The sequence below is a fragment of the Octopus bimaculoides genome, chromosome 30, assembly GCF_046866305.1.
Source record: "Octopus bimaculoides isolate indiv1 chromosome 30, ASM4686630v1, whole genome shotgun sequence".
NCBI lineage: Eukaryota > Metazoa > Mollusca > Cephalopoda > Octopoda > Octopodidae > Octopus > Octopus bimaculoides.
In genome coordinates this window covers 3,304,088-3,319,163 of record NC_142957.1, presented here as the reverse complement: position 1 = coordinate 3,319,163, position 15,076 = coordinate 3,304,088, and the positions used below count along the sequence as shown (strand labels likewise).

Genomic DNA, 15,076 nt, shown 5'->3' with positions numbered 1-15,076 from the left:
AAGTGGGAGGTAGTAATCAGGTTATTGGTCCATGATAGTCTGATTTGATGATCAATATTACTATAATTTCCGAGCGTTCTACTAACATATTCATGCATAGTCTTCTGCTCATTTACGCTCATCCTTTCATTTGGTGATGCGGTAGAGTCGTGTGACTTCTTTGACTTAACGTCATCAGAGAAGGAATGCTGCTCAAGGAGCTGCCTTACGATTCTTGTGATGCTATCGGCCTCATATATGCAAATTTAGTCAAGGGATTCACCTCGATACTTGGCTGTAAAAGATGTTGCCGAAGGGACACGTTACGACATTCGAAGGAATTTTGGATCGATTTTAAGCCTCTGCCGCCTTGTTTTCGTTTTTAGGCATATGTACATGTGTACATATGTATGTATGTATGTATGTATTATGCATGTGTATGTGTGTGCGTATGTGTGCGCGTGTGTGTGGGTATACGTGTGCATGTATGTGTGAGTACCTGTGCGCATATACTTTTCTATACATAATGACATATATGTTTTCTTGGGTGGTGTACGTAATCGATCCCCATTTTAAGTCCATCACTTGGAACCATGGCTGCCTTTGACAGAGTCTTCTCTGTTGTAAACAATCAAGGCATGTCTCTGGTTTGAGGGTATCTTCCTCCCTTCCTCCAGCCAATCACAGCAGCATTGGAAATGGTCATGGGCACTGACAGTTTTCCTGGATAAACTCCAAATCTTCATACGTGTGTCAGTACCGTGTGCGTGTGTATACATATATATATATATATATGTATATACATATAAACGCGTGTGTTTATATATACATATCTTCTAAATTTAAAGCTTTTACTAATCTCATATATGTGTAACACGGCTTCTTTGTGATCCGATCTAGGTTGTTGCGATTATTAATTGCGTTTTCGTAATGAATCATCCTTTTTATATGTTCTTCTAAATTTCTGATATTTTCTTATTTTTAGAATGTATCTTATAAATTCAGGGCATCTTAAAATCATCATAGAGTCATCGTACTTGGTAAAGGGTCACCAGTCACTCAATGTTTCCGTTTCACTGACCCCTCGCTTTTCGATTTGACCCTCAGCACCGGATTTCCCATTTCTTCAGGGAAGTGCTCTATATCTTCTTTCTGAAAACTTATACCCTCTTTGATTCCAATTCCCACCCACACATTTTCTTATCAACTCCCCAGCCCATGCTCTACCAATATCTACTTTACATGTCTGCTTCCTCTTCTTTCCTCTCCCATCCCACCAGATCCACTTGCACCAACCCACACACACACACACACACATCTCTTTCCCATAGCGTCTTCTGTCTTTTACACATACAAATACAAACACAAACACACTGTTACATGGACTCAGAGATATTCATGTCTGAGACACACACACACACACACACACAAGTGACCTCACACATGCACTTTCTTAAACATTGCTTTTGGTTTCAACCTCCAAATCACTCAAGTCTCTCTCCTCCGTTTACCTTTCATTACTATTTGGCCCCTACTAACTGCAGCCAATTCACTCCCTTATACATAGCCATGCTAACGCTCTTCTGCCGTCTCTTCCTAATTCTTCGAATAAAAACCAGTTTTGGTCTTCTCTCCTTCTTCCGACACCCATTTTCTTACCCTCTCTTCCCATATGTGTACCAACACCTTGCTTGGACCGTCTACATTATTTAATCTTCATGAAGTGTGCCTTCTTGACAGACATTTTACATTCCTGTTTTTTTTTGTTTCTTGGAATTTTTCTTGTCTCGATATTTGATCTTCTCAAATAATTTTATTCTCGCATTCGAATTTTAGCTTCTAGTTTCTGCTGATTCTCTCCATGTCACGTCTTACAGCTTTTATAGAGTTCACAGAACATTGCGAAGCAAGCATGATGATAGCATTTTGATATTCAGTACGAATCACAATGATACATGTGATTGTTTTCCAATATTCAGATGGATCCCAGTCCTCCATGTCAGCTAAATTTTTCTCAGCTGCAACTTTATGTTCATGCGCTCCAACGCCATTGACTATTCACGAATACATTAAGCTTTTCCTGAAAAAATGGGATATAACAATCGTCATATTTAATCTAAACACTCTGCACACATCCCTCTATCTATCCATCCTCTACATTCATTATTCTTGTGAGGGTCACGAAGATAGAGTCCTGAAGTTCCTTCTGCATAGGGTCCTATCAGAAGCAATTGTCAATACATTTTCTGGCTGCATTCTCGAACCTGACCGACTGAAACTATGGATATTATCTCGCCATCTTGTTCTTGGTCTACCCTTAGATTTTCTGCCGGTTTGGAGAGACGCCCTCATCTCCAAAGCACGCACACTGTCAAGTAATGTTACTCCAGAGATTCTTCGGAGGAAACTCATTTTGGCCTCTGTTATTGGTGATCATACTCTTTCGGTCGTTAACCAATATTCATGTCCAGAGGTGAGGGTAGGTTCTCTTACCAAGCTGTCCTTTTCTGAGGATCGAATACTAGAGCATTTGTTGTACGTCGGGAAGGTCATTATGCCAATAATAAACGCACGCACTTGTTCATTTCACTTCTTTATTATTCGTCACTTTGTTAAACATTTGTTAACCAATTAGTCCGTCAACCAGTTAGGGCTCTTTGAGACATTTTGTCGCCATTCATGACCTGTTCAATGTCTGTCTTATATTTTGGTTCTATGCTTATGTAGTCGTACGGATGTGAGTGAGAATGTATGTGAGAGAGGGTGAGTTAGAAAGAGTGTGTGTCTCTGTACATGTGTGTGTGTATGTGAATACCCATTCATGCCTGCGTGCGCTGTTGTGTGTATGTGTCATATATGTATGCTTGTGTATGTGTGTGTGTGTGTCGATTAGGGTTTGTTTGATACAGTTGGCTCCTTAAGTGCATTAAAGAGAATGTGTGAATGTGAAGCGCATGCATGGCAAAACGTTTATTTCTTTATATTTTTATCTGTTGGTCTTGTTTCGTAAGACATTATATTGCGAGCTGCAGAGAATGACCGGAATTTTCTTTGTGTTAATAATAAAAGAACAGAAACAAGGAGGATTTTACTTACTTCTACATTGCGAAAATTTCCATATAGGTATTCTTTTGCCTAAGTCTGTCTGACACCGGCCATTGATACGCACATATTGCTTATAGTTATTTTTCATATATTTCACTAAGGCTGGCAGGTGACATCCACACATCATATTCTTATTGCCATGGAGGTCACTGTAATTATAAAGGGAACTCTAACTGAATGTGCTTCTGGTCAAAAGAGAAACTGGTGTTTGATTTGCCAAGAAACAAAGTTTATAATACTTGAGCAAGTTTATTAAAGTTATGACATTCAGGTTTATTTTTTCCAAAAGATGCTGATAGCATCAATAATGTGAAATGGTTTTTAATGGAAAGTGGAATCATATAAAGTTCCTATTCTCGTTTAGCTAACATTATTAAATAATAAAGCACTTATAAGCAAGAAGATTATTAGCCACTTGAAATGATTCCATTTTATGGTGGTTTAGGGAGGTTTTGGTGTCGGAGATTTGGTAATAACGACCTGGCCATTGTTTCTGAGTAAAACACATTTAAACGTTACGTTGTAGGACTAGGAACGTTGTGTTTGTTCTACGCACCACTTGTCTTTAAAGTTGGAGATGTACCACTGCAGGAACTGAAAAAGTACAGAGTTGTACATTTTTTAGCTTCTGTGGTAGACATGCACGTGAATACTCATAATTAGCAAGGAGACAATAAAATGATAAATGTTTATTATTCGAAATGTCACAAAATATTTTCTGTTTTTTTTAAAACAATAATGATGGCATGGAACAGCCCACCTAGCTCACCAGTTCTTGTCAACCCGTGGTTCTTCTTTTCCTTTTTCTATGACATAACTTCCTTTCGTTATCTGGTGTGTTTATTTTAATGGTCTGCGAATATATACAGTTTCTTTGCCCTAGGTGTCAGAAAGACACTCGGCAAGAAATGGAAACAAAATTGAAAGAAAGAAATTACCCAGCTGGATGACAAAGGGAAAGATATTGTTACGTGCCGAGGATCCTGAAAAGGGAAATGTTGCATCCAACTTTAGATCAATAACAGGCCTTCTGCAAATGTGGAAATTAATATCAGGTGCTTTGGCCGGTAAACTGTATAGATATCTGGAAAAAAGTGGGCTGCTGCCTACTGAACAGAAAGGGTGCCGAAAGAGGAGTCGGGGAACGAAGGGTCAGCTCTTAATTGATAATCTAATTATCAGGAACTGCAAGAGAAGACACACAAACCAGAACATGTTATGGGTTGTCTATCTTAAAGGATACGAAATGAAACCACTCTCCTGGATAATAAGAACAATGGAAATGTATGGAATAGTGGAAAATATGTGAAGCCTTATATGGAATGGCATGAAGGACTAGTGAACGAAATTGACAGCATGGAATCAAGCATTTGGAGAGGTGAAAATCAAGAGAGAAATCTTCCTGGGAGATAATGTGTCCCTATTGATCTTCGTGATAGGAATGATTCCCTTGAGTGAAATACTACAGAAAACAAAGTTGCGGTATAATCTGTGAAGAGGTAAGGGAAAACTGAACCAATTGCTGTTCATGGACGACCTGAAGCTATTCACAAAAACTGAGGCAGAACTGGACAGCCTAGTCCAGTCTGTGCGGATTTTATCCAATGAAATTAAAATGGAGTATGGAGTCTGAAAATGTGCTACGATGGTGATCAGGAGAGGAAAGCTTCTCAGGACAGAAGAGCATACGGTTGGCAGGTGGTGAACGGATGAAGCTGATTCAACATCGATCCCGCTATGAACACCTAGGAATACTTCGGGCAGATGAAATCAAACACAACGCCATGAAGGAGAAGACAAAAAGAGAATACCTGCGGCGAATAAGAAATATATTGGCTTCAAAGCTAACTGCCACCAATTTCGGCAATAATCTCGCGCGCAGTCGCAATAGTTCGGTATGGCGCTGGAACGATGCATGAAGCCCATCATCCACGTGCAGACACTGATCGCCTATACATGAAGAGAGCAAACGGAGGAAGAGTACTAATAAATGTAGAAGACTGCGTGTGTATCGAACTCGAGAGTTTAATGAGATACCTAGCCTAAAGTAAGGAAACCTTGCTCATGACAGTTAGGAACGAGGGAGTATTGAAAACAGAGAAAACAAGGGAAAACAAAAGGAAAAAGTACAAAAAGGACATGAAGAAGAATCATTTCAGAAGTTGCTGGAAAAAATAGGTGAGACTGGCTGATGAAAATAACACTAAAAGAAGAGATCGAGAACACTATACTGGCAGCGCTGGGCTAAGCTTTGGTTACGAACTGAAAGGGCAGCCAGAGGAATGAGCCAGTGCTTCCGCTGTGCCGCATCCGTAGTAGGGTGGATAAAACCGTTGCCCAGATCATGAACGAATACGCTAGACGTGCCTCAAACCACTACTGCGAAAATTAGGGTCTAGAGAGAAGCAAAATGTGGTATATGCAAAAACCGCAGAGAGTGGTGGGGTCGGAGATTAGCAAAATCCTCTGGGATTTCCTAATCCAAACAGATCAGGTGCTAGAGCATAATTGTGGCGGTTGACAGGGTGCACCACATATGCTATATAGTTGATGTTGCATACCAGTTTGACCCAGGAATGGTCAAGAAGGAAGGCGAAAAGATAGATAGATACGAAACAGACCGGCTATGGAAAATGAAGAAGGTGAAGATAGTGCCAATTATTATTGGTTCCTTGGGAACAGTATCTAAAGGCATCATCAGGAATATAAGGAAAATTGAAATAGTGTATACAATAGACTTGTTACAAAATATTTCCCTCCTTGGCACAGCTAGAATAATCAGGAAAGTATATGATAGCTGAAAAGAACGGATATCATAGTACCGTAGGCTGCAGGTCGCAAACCATCTACGCATGCAAGACACCAGGAGCTACCAGAAAACCTGTGATAAATAGAAATAATAACAATAATAATCGTGTCTACTAAAGACACAAGGCCTGAAATTAGTGGGGAGGAGACTAGTCGATCACATCGACTGCAGTGTTTTACTGATACTTAATTCATCCACCCCGAAAGAATGAAAATCAAAGTCGACCTCGGCGGAATTTGAACTCCGATCGTAATGACAGACGAACTAGCGCTAAGCAATTCTTCCGGCGTGCTGACGATTCTACCAGTTCGCCGCTTTAATAATAATAATAATAATAATAATAATAATAATAATAATAATAATAATAATAATAATAATAATAATAATAGACAACAGTCAGCCACCTTCTATATATGGATGACCTAAAATTATATGCTAAAAACGACAAAGAGCTAGAAACACTACTACAGACAGTACACGGATTTACCAAGGAAATAGATATGAAATTCGGATTAGAAAAATGTGCCAAAGCAACCCTTAAAAGAGGAAAATTAGTTAAAAGTAGGAATATAACACTAGCCAAAGCCAATGAAATAAGAGAACTAGACGAAAGCCAACCATACAAGTATTTAGGAGTCAATGAACTAGATAGGATACAACATACACAAATGAAAGAAAAAATAAAGAAAGAATATACTATAGACGAGTCAGATCAATACTAAAAACAGAACTCAATGCTAAAAACAAGATAATGGGTATCAACACATTAGTTATAAGCTACAGCTACGACATCCTTAACTGGACACTAAACGAACTATCTAAAATAGACAGGAAAACAAGAAAAATAATGACAGGATATAGGATGCACCACTCAAAATCTGACATAGAAAGGCTATATATACAACGCACAGAAGGTGGCAGGGGTCTTATACAGCTAGAAAACTATTATAAAATAACCACCATAGGACTGCAAAAATACCTACTCCAGAAGCAAGGGAAACTAATACAAATAGCCACAAAACACGAGCAAAACAAAAAACTGTTTTCAGTATTTAAGGAAGCTGACAAATACAAACAAGAAATCAATCTACCTAACAAATACGAAGAAGAAGAAGAAGAAGAAGAAGAAGAAGAAGAAGAAGAAGAAGAAGAAGAAGAAGAAGAAGAAGAAGAAGAAGAAGAAACAACAAAAGCTATAAAACAAATGAAATCCAAACTAAAACTAGAACAGCAACGGACCATGATAAAACGATGGCAAGAAAAGCCCCTACATGGTAAATACTGGGCTAAACTAAATGCGAAAGAAATAGACAGAGAAAAATCCCAGCAATGGCTGAGAAGCTCAGGACTCAAAGCAGAGACTGAAGGATTTTTAATTGCTGCACAAGACCAGAGCCTCCCCACCAGAAATTACCAAAAACACACAATGAAAAGAAATATAACAAGTAACTGTAGAATATGTGGAGATCGACAAGAAACAATAAATCATATTATCTCTGGCTGCCCAGTCCTGGCTAAGAAGGAATATATTCACAGACACGACAGAGCTGGGACCTATATACACTGGAAGCTATGCCAACACTATGGAATAACAACAGAAAAAAGATGGTATAAACACACGCCAGAAAAGGTCACAGAAAACGAGAAAGCAACCATACTCTGGGATATGCCAATACACACAGATAGAGAAATTAAGGCAAATAGACCAGATATAGTTGTCAAAGATCATGAAGAAAAAAATGCTTTCTAATTGATGTATCAATACCAGCAGATGACAACGTTTCTCTAAAAGAAATGGAAAAACTTTCAAAATACAAAGACCTGGAAATAGAGATAACTCGAATGTGGAATCTAAAAACAGAAACAATTCCTATCATAGTAGGTGCCTTAGGTATAATAAAAAAATATTCAGACAAATACATAACAAAAACACCAAGACTGACAAATATATATAACATACAGAAAATTGCACTACTGGGTACTGCACACATTCTACGCAAAACACTTTCAATACAGTATACATAAGAGCACCACAGCAAACCACAGCATATACCCAAGGCGCACAGAGCTGCGCTCGGTAGTGAAGTGAAAGCACGTTATAAAAATAGAACTACTGAACAATAATAATAATAATAATAATAATAATAATAATAATAATAATAATAATAATAATAATAATAATAATAATAATAATAATGATAACCAGTATGAATGAACGCGATCATCTCCCAAATATTCGCAATTCTAATCAAAACCTGAAAATAATTGGTAAAAGCCACCTTGCACTTAAGGATATAAGTCCAGCTACTGATGCTGATATTACAGATCTCAACCACCTGCACTATGCATCCGCGAAAATCTCAACGATTCTATGTGGTGAAAAGATTAGAAAACGGCAACATTCCCACAAAATGTCTTCTTGGCATTAGCGTATTCAACACCATATTCAGCTACTTAGGTCTGACATAGAATGTTTGAAAAAACCTTAAGTTTAACAAGACTATCACACCTACAAAACCCCGAAAATTAAAGAAAACATATATAAAAACCATATTTGACATTGATACCACCATAGAAACCATCAAGAAAAAGGTATGTGGTAAAGCTGCCCGCATAGCTAGGTATGAAAAGCGCGTTAGATTCTTCAAGGACATGTTCAAAAATAACCCCAAATATTTTTACAGGAAGATACCAGTTAGAGTAAAGTCTGTCCCATGAAAAGAAGTGCAGGAATTTTGGAATTAAAATTTGGGCAAAAGATTAAAACACACAATGAAAACGCCCCTTGGATTGATAGAATATATACAGACTGAGATTCCTTAGAAGAGCAAAAGTGGGAGGGTGTCAAGGTAGAAGATATAAGATCTGCTCTCAGGAGGTCAAGCAAACGGAAGTCACCAGGAAAGGATAAAATTCCTAACTTCTGATTTAATGCCTTCCCAGGGAGCCATGAACTACTAACCAAACTTTACAACGATGTTTTGCAACGTCCTGGTATGAGCCCCTCTTGGCTGGTTAATGGTTTAACATTCCTACTTCCCAAAAATGAAGAAACAAACGAGCCAAAAAATTATCGACCCATAAACTGCTTAACAACAATATATAAAACGCTAGCAGCTGTCGTGACTCAATATATCTATAGTTTTTTTTTTAAATAGAAAGTAGCATATTTCCAAATGAGCAAAAAGGATGTAAACGTGGATCTTATGGTTGTAAAGATCAGTTACTCATCAATAAGATGATCTCAGATAATTGTCATAAACGACGCAAAAACTTGTCAATAGCCTGGATAGACTATAAAAAGGCTTTTGATAGCCTACCACAAAGCTGGATTAAGAAACGTCTGGAAATAAAATGAAATAAAATAAAATAGCTCCTACTCTACGAAACTTTTTGTCTTCAAGTTTGAGATCATGGACAACCACACTGACTTTGAACAGTGACAATGAATCTCTAAATGCTGGAGCTGTAAGTATTTCAAGTGGCATTTTCCAGGGTGACTCACTATCACCACTCCTCTTCTGTCTAGCCCTAATACCTCTCTCAAAATTGCTCAATGATGCACAGTACGATTATAAAATGTTTGATAAAAATATAAATCATCTCATTTACATGGATGATTTAGAGCTATTTGCAAAACATGACCAACAATTCAAGGGCTTACTAGCGATTGTTAAACAATTCAGGGATGACATCAGGATGTACTTTGGCCTCGATAAATGTGCAAAAGCTACCTTTATCAAAGAAACATTGACAGAAACATCTAACGTTAAGCTTGACCAGCAAAATGTCATAAAAGAGTTAGAACCAGCGGAAAGCTACAAATACCTACGGATAATTGCAGGGGAAGGAATCAAACATTCAGTGATGAGGGAAAGGATCAGAAGAGAATGTTATCGCAATACTCAAGACAGAGCTGAATGCAAGAAACAGGATCGAAGCGATCAATGCTAAAGCAGTCGTGACTTACAGTTTCGATATCATTAACTGATCAATTACTGAAATATGTAATGTTGACAGAAAAATACAAAAACTGTTGACAATGCATAGAATGCACCCCCTATGTCAGATATAGAACGACTTTATCTGCCAAGAAAATAGGGAGACCGTGGACTTTTACAACTGGCATTAACAATGAATATTGCCACAATTGGCCTAGACACCTACCTGAAAAACTCTGAGGACTGGATGTTGAAGCTTGTCTCAAAACATGAAAACAAGAAAGCATCATACTCAGTAACAAAACAGACAAAGGAATATCTAACTGAATTCCAAATACAACAAATTCCAGAATTAGACGTACTAGTGTGCGTTGGCACTCCGTCGCTTACGACGTCGAGGGTGCCAGTTGATCCGATCAACGGAACAGCCTGCACGTGAAATTAACGTGCAAGTGGCTGAACACTCCACAGATACATGTACCCTTGACGAAGTTCTCGGAGATATTCAGCGTGAAACAGCGTGACAAGGCTGGCCCTTTGAAATACAGGTACAACAGAAACAGGAAGAAAGAGTGAGAGAAAGTTGTGGTGAAAGAGTACAGCAGGGTTCACCACCATCCCCTGCCGGAGCCTCGTGGAGCTTTAGGTGTTTTCGCTCAATAAACACTCACAACGTCCGGTCTGGGAATCGAAACCGCTAGTCCGCTGCCCTAACCACTGGGCCATTGCGCCTCCACAGACGTACTAGTAACAAGTATATAAAAAGCTAAGCGGATGAAAACCCATGCTAAAACTGCCGCCTTAGATATTCTGATTGATAAATGGCAAGAAAAACCTCTCAATGGCAAATACCCAAAGAGAGTGAATAACGCCGATGTTGACAAAGACCTTACCTACCGATGGCTAATGGCTTCTGGCTTAAAATCAGAAACAGAAAGGTTTATCATAGCAGCCCAAGATCAATGCCTACCTACAAGGTAGTACCTTGCCAATATATTCTTTTCTATTCTAGGCACAAGTTCTGAAACTTACGGGGAGAGGGCCCGTCGATTAGATCGATCTCAGTACGCAACTGGTACTCAATTTCTCGACTCCGAAAGGATGAAAGGCAAAGTCGACCTCGGCGGAATTTGAACTCAGAACGTAAAAACAGACGAAATACTACTAAGCGTTTCGCCTGGCGTGCTAACGTTTCTTATTTTTTATTGCCCACAAGGGGCCACACACAGAGAGGACAAACAAGCACAGACAAACGGATTAAGTCGATTATGTCGACCCCAGTGCATAACTGGTACTTATTTAATCGACCTCGAAAGGATGAAAAGCTAAGTTGACCTCGGCGGAATTTGAACTCAGAACGTAGGGGCAGACGAAATACCGATTTCTTTATTACCCATAAAGGGCTATACAAGTAATTTTTAAGACATCACAAAACATAAAGACAGTACAAAAGGCAAATATAAAATCGGGGTAATTGAAATAAAATGATAATATGCAAGAATGAAAAAATATGAGGCGCAATGTCCACTCGACCCCCGAAGTCGGGTGGTTACATTTATCCAGTTTTTCACTTTTACGTTCAACTTATAAAGTAAGCATTTTAACAGTTTTGTAACTCAAAAAATTCAAACACTCGCGTTACCTTTCTCCCATTAACCACTGTTGCTTCTGTCCTTATCAACTGCAAATAATCAGTTCTAGTGGGTGGTATCTCCACCAACCATATCCGTTTCGTTGTTATATTTTCACCAAGTTCTTTTATGTACTCCCAGTAGTTTTCCTCATGTATCAAAAGGCATTTCTCAGCACATTTCTCTGGCATCTTCACTCTTATTATTTCCTCCAACCTCTCGACCTTTCTCTCCATCTGCTCGCAATTCTCGTATTTTATCAAAACCCCGTTGAGTTTCACATCTTTATCCGTTCTCTCCTCCTCTTGTACATTATTAGTTTCTGGCTTTTCTATCTCTCCTTTGTTTTCTGCTGACCGTTCCTTTGACTTATTTTTTCCTTCGCTTTTAGGGTTAGTATTTCCATTTTCGTTCTTCTCCTTTGTTTTCTCTGTTTCACACTTCTGTCTTTCTTTCATTTCCTCAGTGTGGTCTACAATGTTTTCCTCCTCTGCTTGTGCTTTCTCTTGCTGTGGCTGTGTGAACTCGTATAGGGGGGGCATTTGATCTTCATATGACCTCTTTTCCCGCATACGTAGCAATTTGGTTTCCTTCTCTCGACTACAACATTTAACGTTCTCTCATCCTCAACTTCTATCTGGTAGGGAATTCCTTCTATGTCCTCAAATATGGAAAAAAGCCACATTTCGAGTCCAAATCCCCACCATTTGCGCACTTCTGATTTCGCCACTGGTCCCAATTCCGGATCCTCCTTCGTTGCAGCCAGCACTATTGCAACCAACCACTCTGGTTTAATTTCTGGTGTAACTCTGGGAATACGTATTTTCACACTTCTTATTCCTCTATAACTTGGTAGTAATGCTATTTTTGTACTTCTTAGAATGTTGGTCGTATGCTTGGTTGCCTCTTCTATAGTGGCGAACCTCACCTCTACCGTACCGAACTTTCTTCCTCTGTTGATGTACGTGGCTTCATTCACAATTTCACCCAGGCACTCCTCGATTTCCTCTTCCGTCACCATTTCAATTTTACAGGTTTCGACAGCCTGTGTACGATACACAACTGTCCTCAGAATTTTGTTTTCTTTAGTCTCTTTTAGGAGGCACAATTTGTATGAGTCTCCCTCTACTTCTATCAAATTGATGCTTCTTCTCACCTCCTCCATGTCCAGCTTGATCAACTTGGTTTCCAGCGGCACTGGCGTCCTCACTGCAGTGGCCCTAGCGTAGCTTTCCATACTGGAGACACTACCACTTGCCATAGCTGGGGAAAATGCAGCGGCTCGCGTGAAACGTAACAGCAATAATTCCACAAAAAATTACAATTATTTACCGAGACAATTCACATAGTTTTCACAAAGTAACACAACAGTATTCACAATAATTCACAGAGCCGTTATACCGCTAATCAGTTCGCCCAGCGTACTAACGTTTCTGCCAGCTCACCGCCTTACTACCAGGCCAATATATTAAAGAACGGCAGCTGTCCAACATGTGTACGTCAACAACAAAATGAAGCCATTGATCATTTTGTCTCCATGTGCAGTCTTGTTGCGCCTACAGAGAATCTCAACAGGCATTATAGAACTGCACAATATATTCACTGGGTAATTTGCAATAACCTGGACTTGTCCATGATAAAAACTGGTGAGAACACAAACTACCTCCGGTGCTTGAAAAGGATCACATCTTACTCCTCTGAAACTTCACCATTCAATCTGACAGAAAGATAGACGCAAATAGGCCAGACATTATATTGAAAGACTTCAGACAAAAATCATACCTCCTCATTGATATGACTGTTCCAATCGATATAAACGTATCTGTCAAGACCTACCAAAAACTGAGCAAATATAAAGATCTTGAAATAGAAATTAGCAAAATGTGGAACCTGAAGACAAAAACAATACCTGCTATCATAGGCGCCCTAGGAATGATAGCAAAAGGGGATGATTGCTATCTAGCACAGATACCACGAAACCCCAAAATGGTAGAAATTCAAAAGATAGTGCTCATGGGAACTGCCTATATCCTACGTAAAAAAACTGTCTATGTAATCTCAAATTTTAAAACAACTCATAATTTTCTTGTTTTCTTAAACATTCTCTAGAACAATACTATGTACAAAAGCAAATATATGACATGTTAGGTATAACACCAACATGAACTTCTAGCTTGATGTCTCTTGAGATCTCTGGATGAGACTTGGAGTCAACTTGTACAAATGGAAAGCAAATGTCAAACATTAAATAATTATTATTATTTTAGCAAAATGAAGTAGATTGATACGTTTAGTTTTTGAACCTGTGGAAGATACACGAGATATCGAAATACCGTTCGCTTGATGACAATGGCACTCCTCCTTTTTTTGCTTCTATATCTTCTGGAGGAGTTACCTCAGTCCTATAAATATTATTATCATCATTAATAATAATAATAATAATAATAATAATAGCAATTGTTAAACAATTCAGTGATGACATCAGGATGCAATTTGGTTTCGATAAATGTGCAAAAGCTACATTTAGCAAAGGGAAAATGACAGAAACATCTAACGTTAACCTTCATCAGCAGAATGTCATAAAGGAGTTAGAACCAGCGGAGAGCTACAAATACCTAGGGGTAATTGAAGGGGAACGGAATCAAACATTCAGTGATGAGGGAAAGGATCAGAAGAAAATGTTATCGCAGGAAAAGAGCAATACTTGAGGAGCTTCGGGTTATTGAAAAACTTGACTACGCTGAATGGGCGTTCCCAACAGTTTATATCAAGAAAAAAGATCTGCGTATGTGTTGAGTATTCAAGAGAGATAAACGAATATTTGATACCATATAATTACCCGTTACCAAATCCGGAAGAAATTTTTGCGGATTTGGAGGAAAATGTTTTCGAAGTTAGACCTATCTGAAACATACCTACAGCTACAAGTTGATGAGAAATGTTCAAAATTACTAACGATAAATACCAATAAAGGATTGTATAAATTTAATCGACTTCTCTTTGGTATTAAGCTAGCTCTAGGTAATTTCCAGCAAGTTGTGGACACTATGCTCGCAGATTCGAATTTCGCAATAGCTTACTCTGACGACATACTGAAAAAAGTGAATCTCGTGGTCAGCATGCTGAGCATGTTAAAAAGTCTTCGAAAAAATAAACGATTATGACTTCAAGCTTAGCTAGGAATAGTGTGAATTTTTTATGCCAAGAATAAAATATCTAGGGCAGATTATAGATAAAAATAGACGTAGACCACGCCCGTCAGAGGCGAGTCCAATAAAAATTATGCCTCACCCGACAAACATGATTTGGAAGCATCCCTAAATAATTTGTTAAAAAATACATTAAGTGGAACTGGTCGGACAAGTGCCAAAAATATTTTAAAGATATTAAAAATAGCTTAACGTCAGGATTGTCTTTATCACATTTTTACCCAAATTTAGAAATGGTTGTGGGATCAAACGCTAGTGAAAGTGGTACTGGAGCTGTGGTTTTACATAAATATGAAGATGGTATCGTGAAAGCTCTAGCTCATACTTTGCGCTCCTTATTGCCGGCTGAGAAAAGTTACAGTCAAATAAAGAAGCATTAGCCATCAAATTTGCAGTAAGGTA

General features: G+C 38.5%; 1 protein-coding gene across 5 annotated transcripts in view; it reads right to left on the bottom strand.

Moving 5' to 3' along the window:
- The window catches only part of LOC106869324 (uncharacterized), a 107,045-nt gene that overhangs the window by 48,236 nt on the left and 43,733 nt on the right, over nt 1-15,076 (bottom strand). For all 5 annotated transcript variants that reach the window (XM_089346165.1, XM_089346164.1, XM_089346167.1 and 2 more), the window contains one exon: nt 3,076-3,233. In XM_089346165.1, the coding sequence (XP_089202291.1) occupies nt 3,076-3,233 (158 nt within the window). The remainder of the gene's footprint in view (nt 1-3,075; nt 3,234-15,076) is intronic.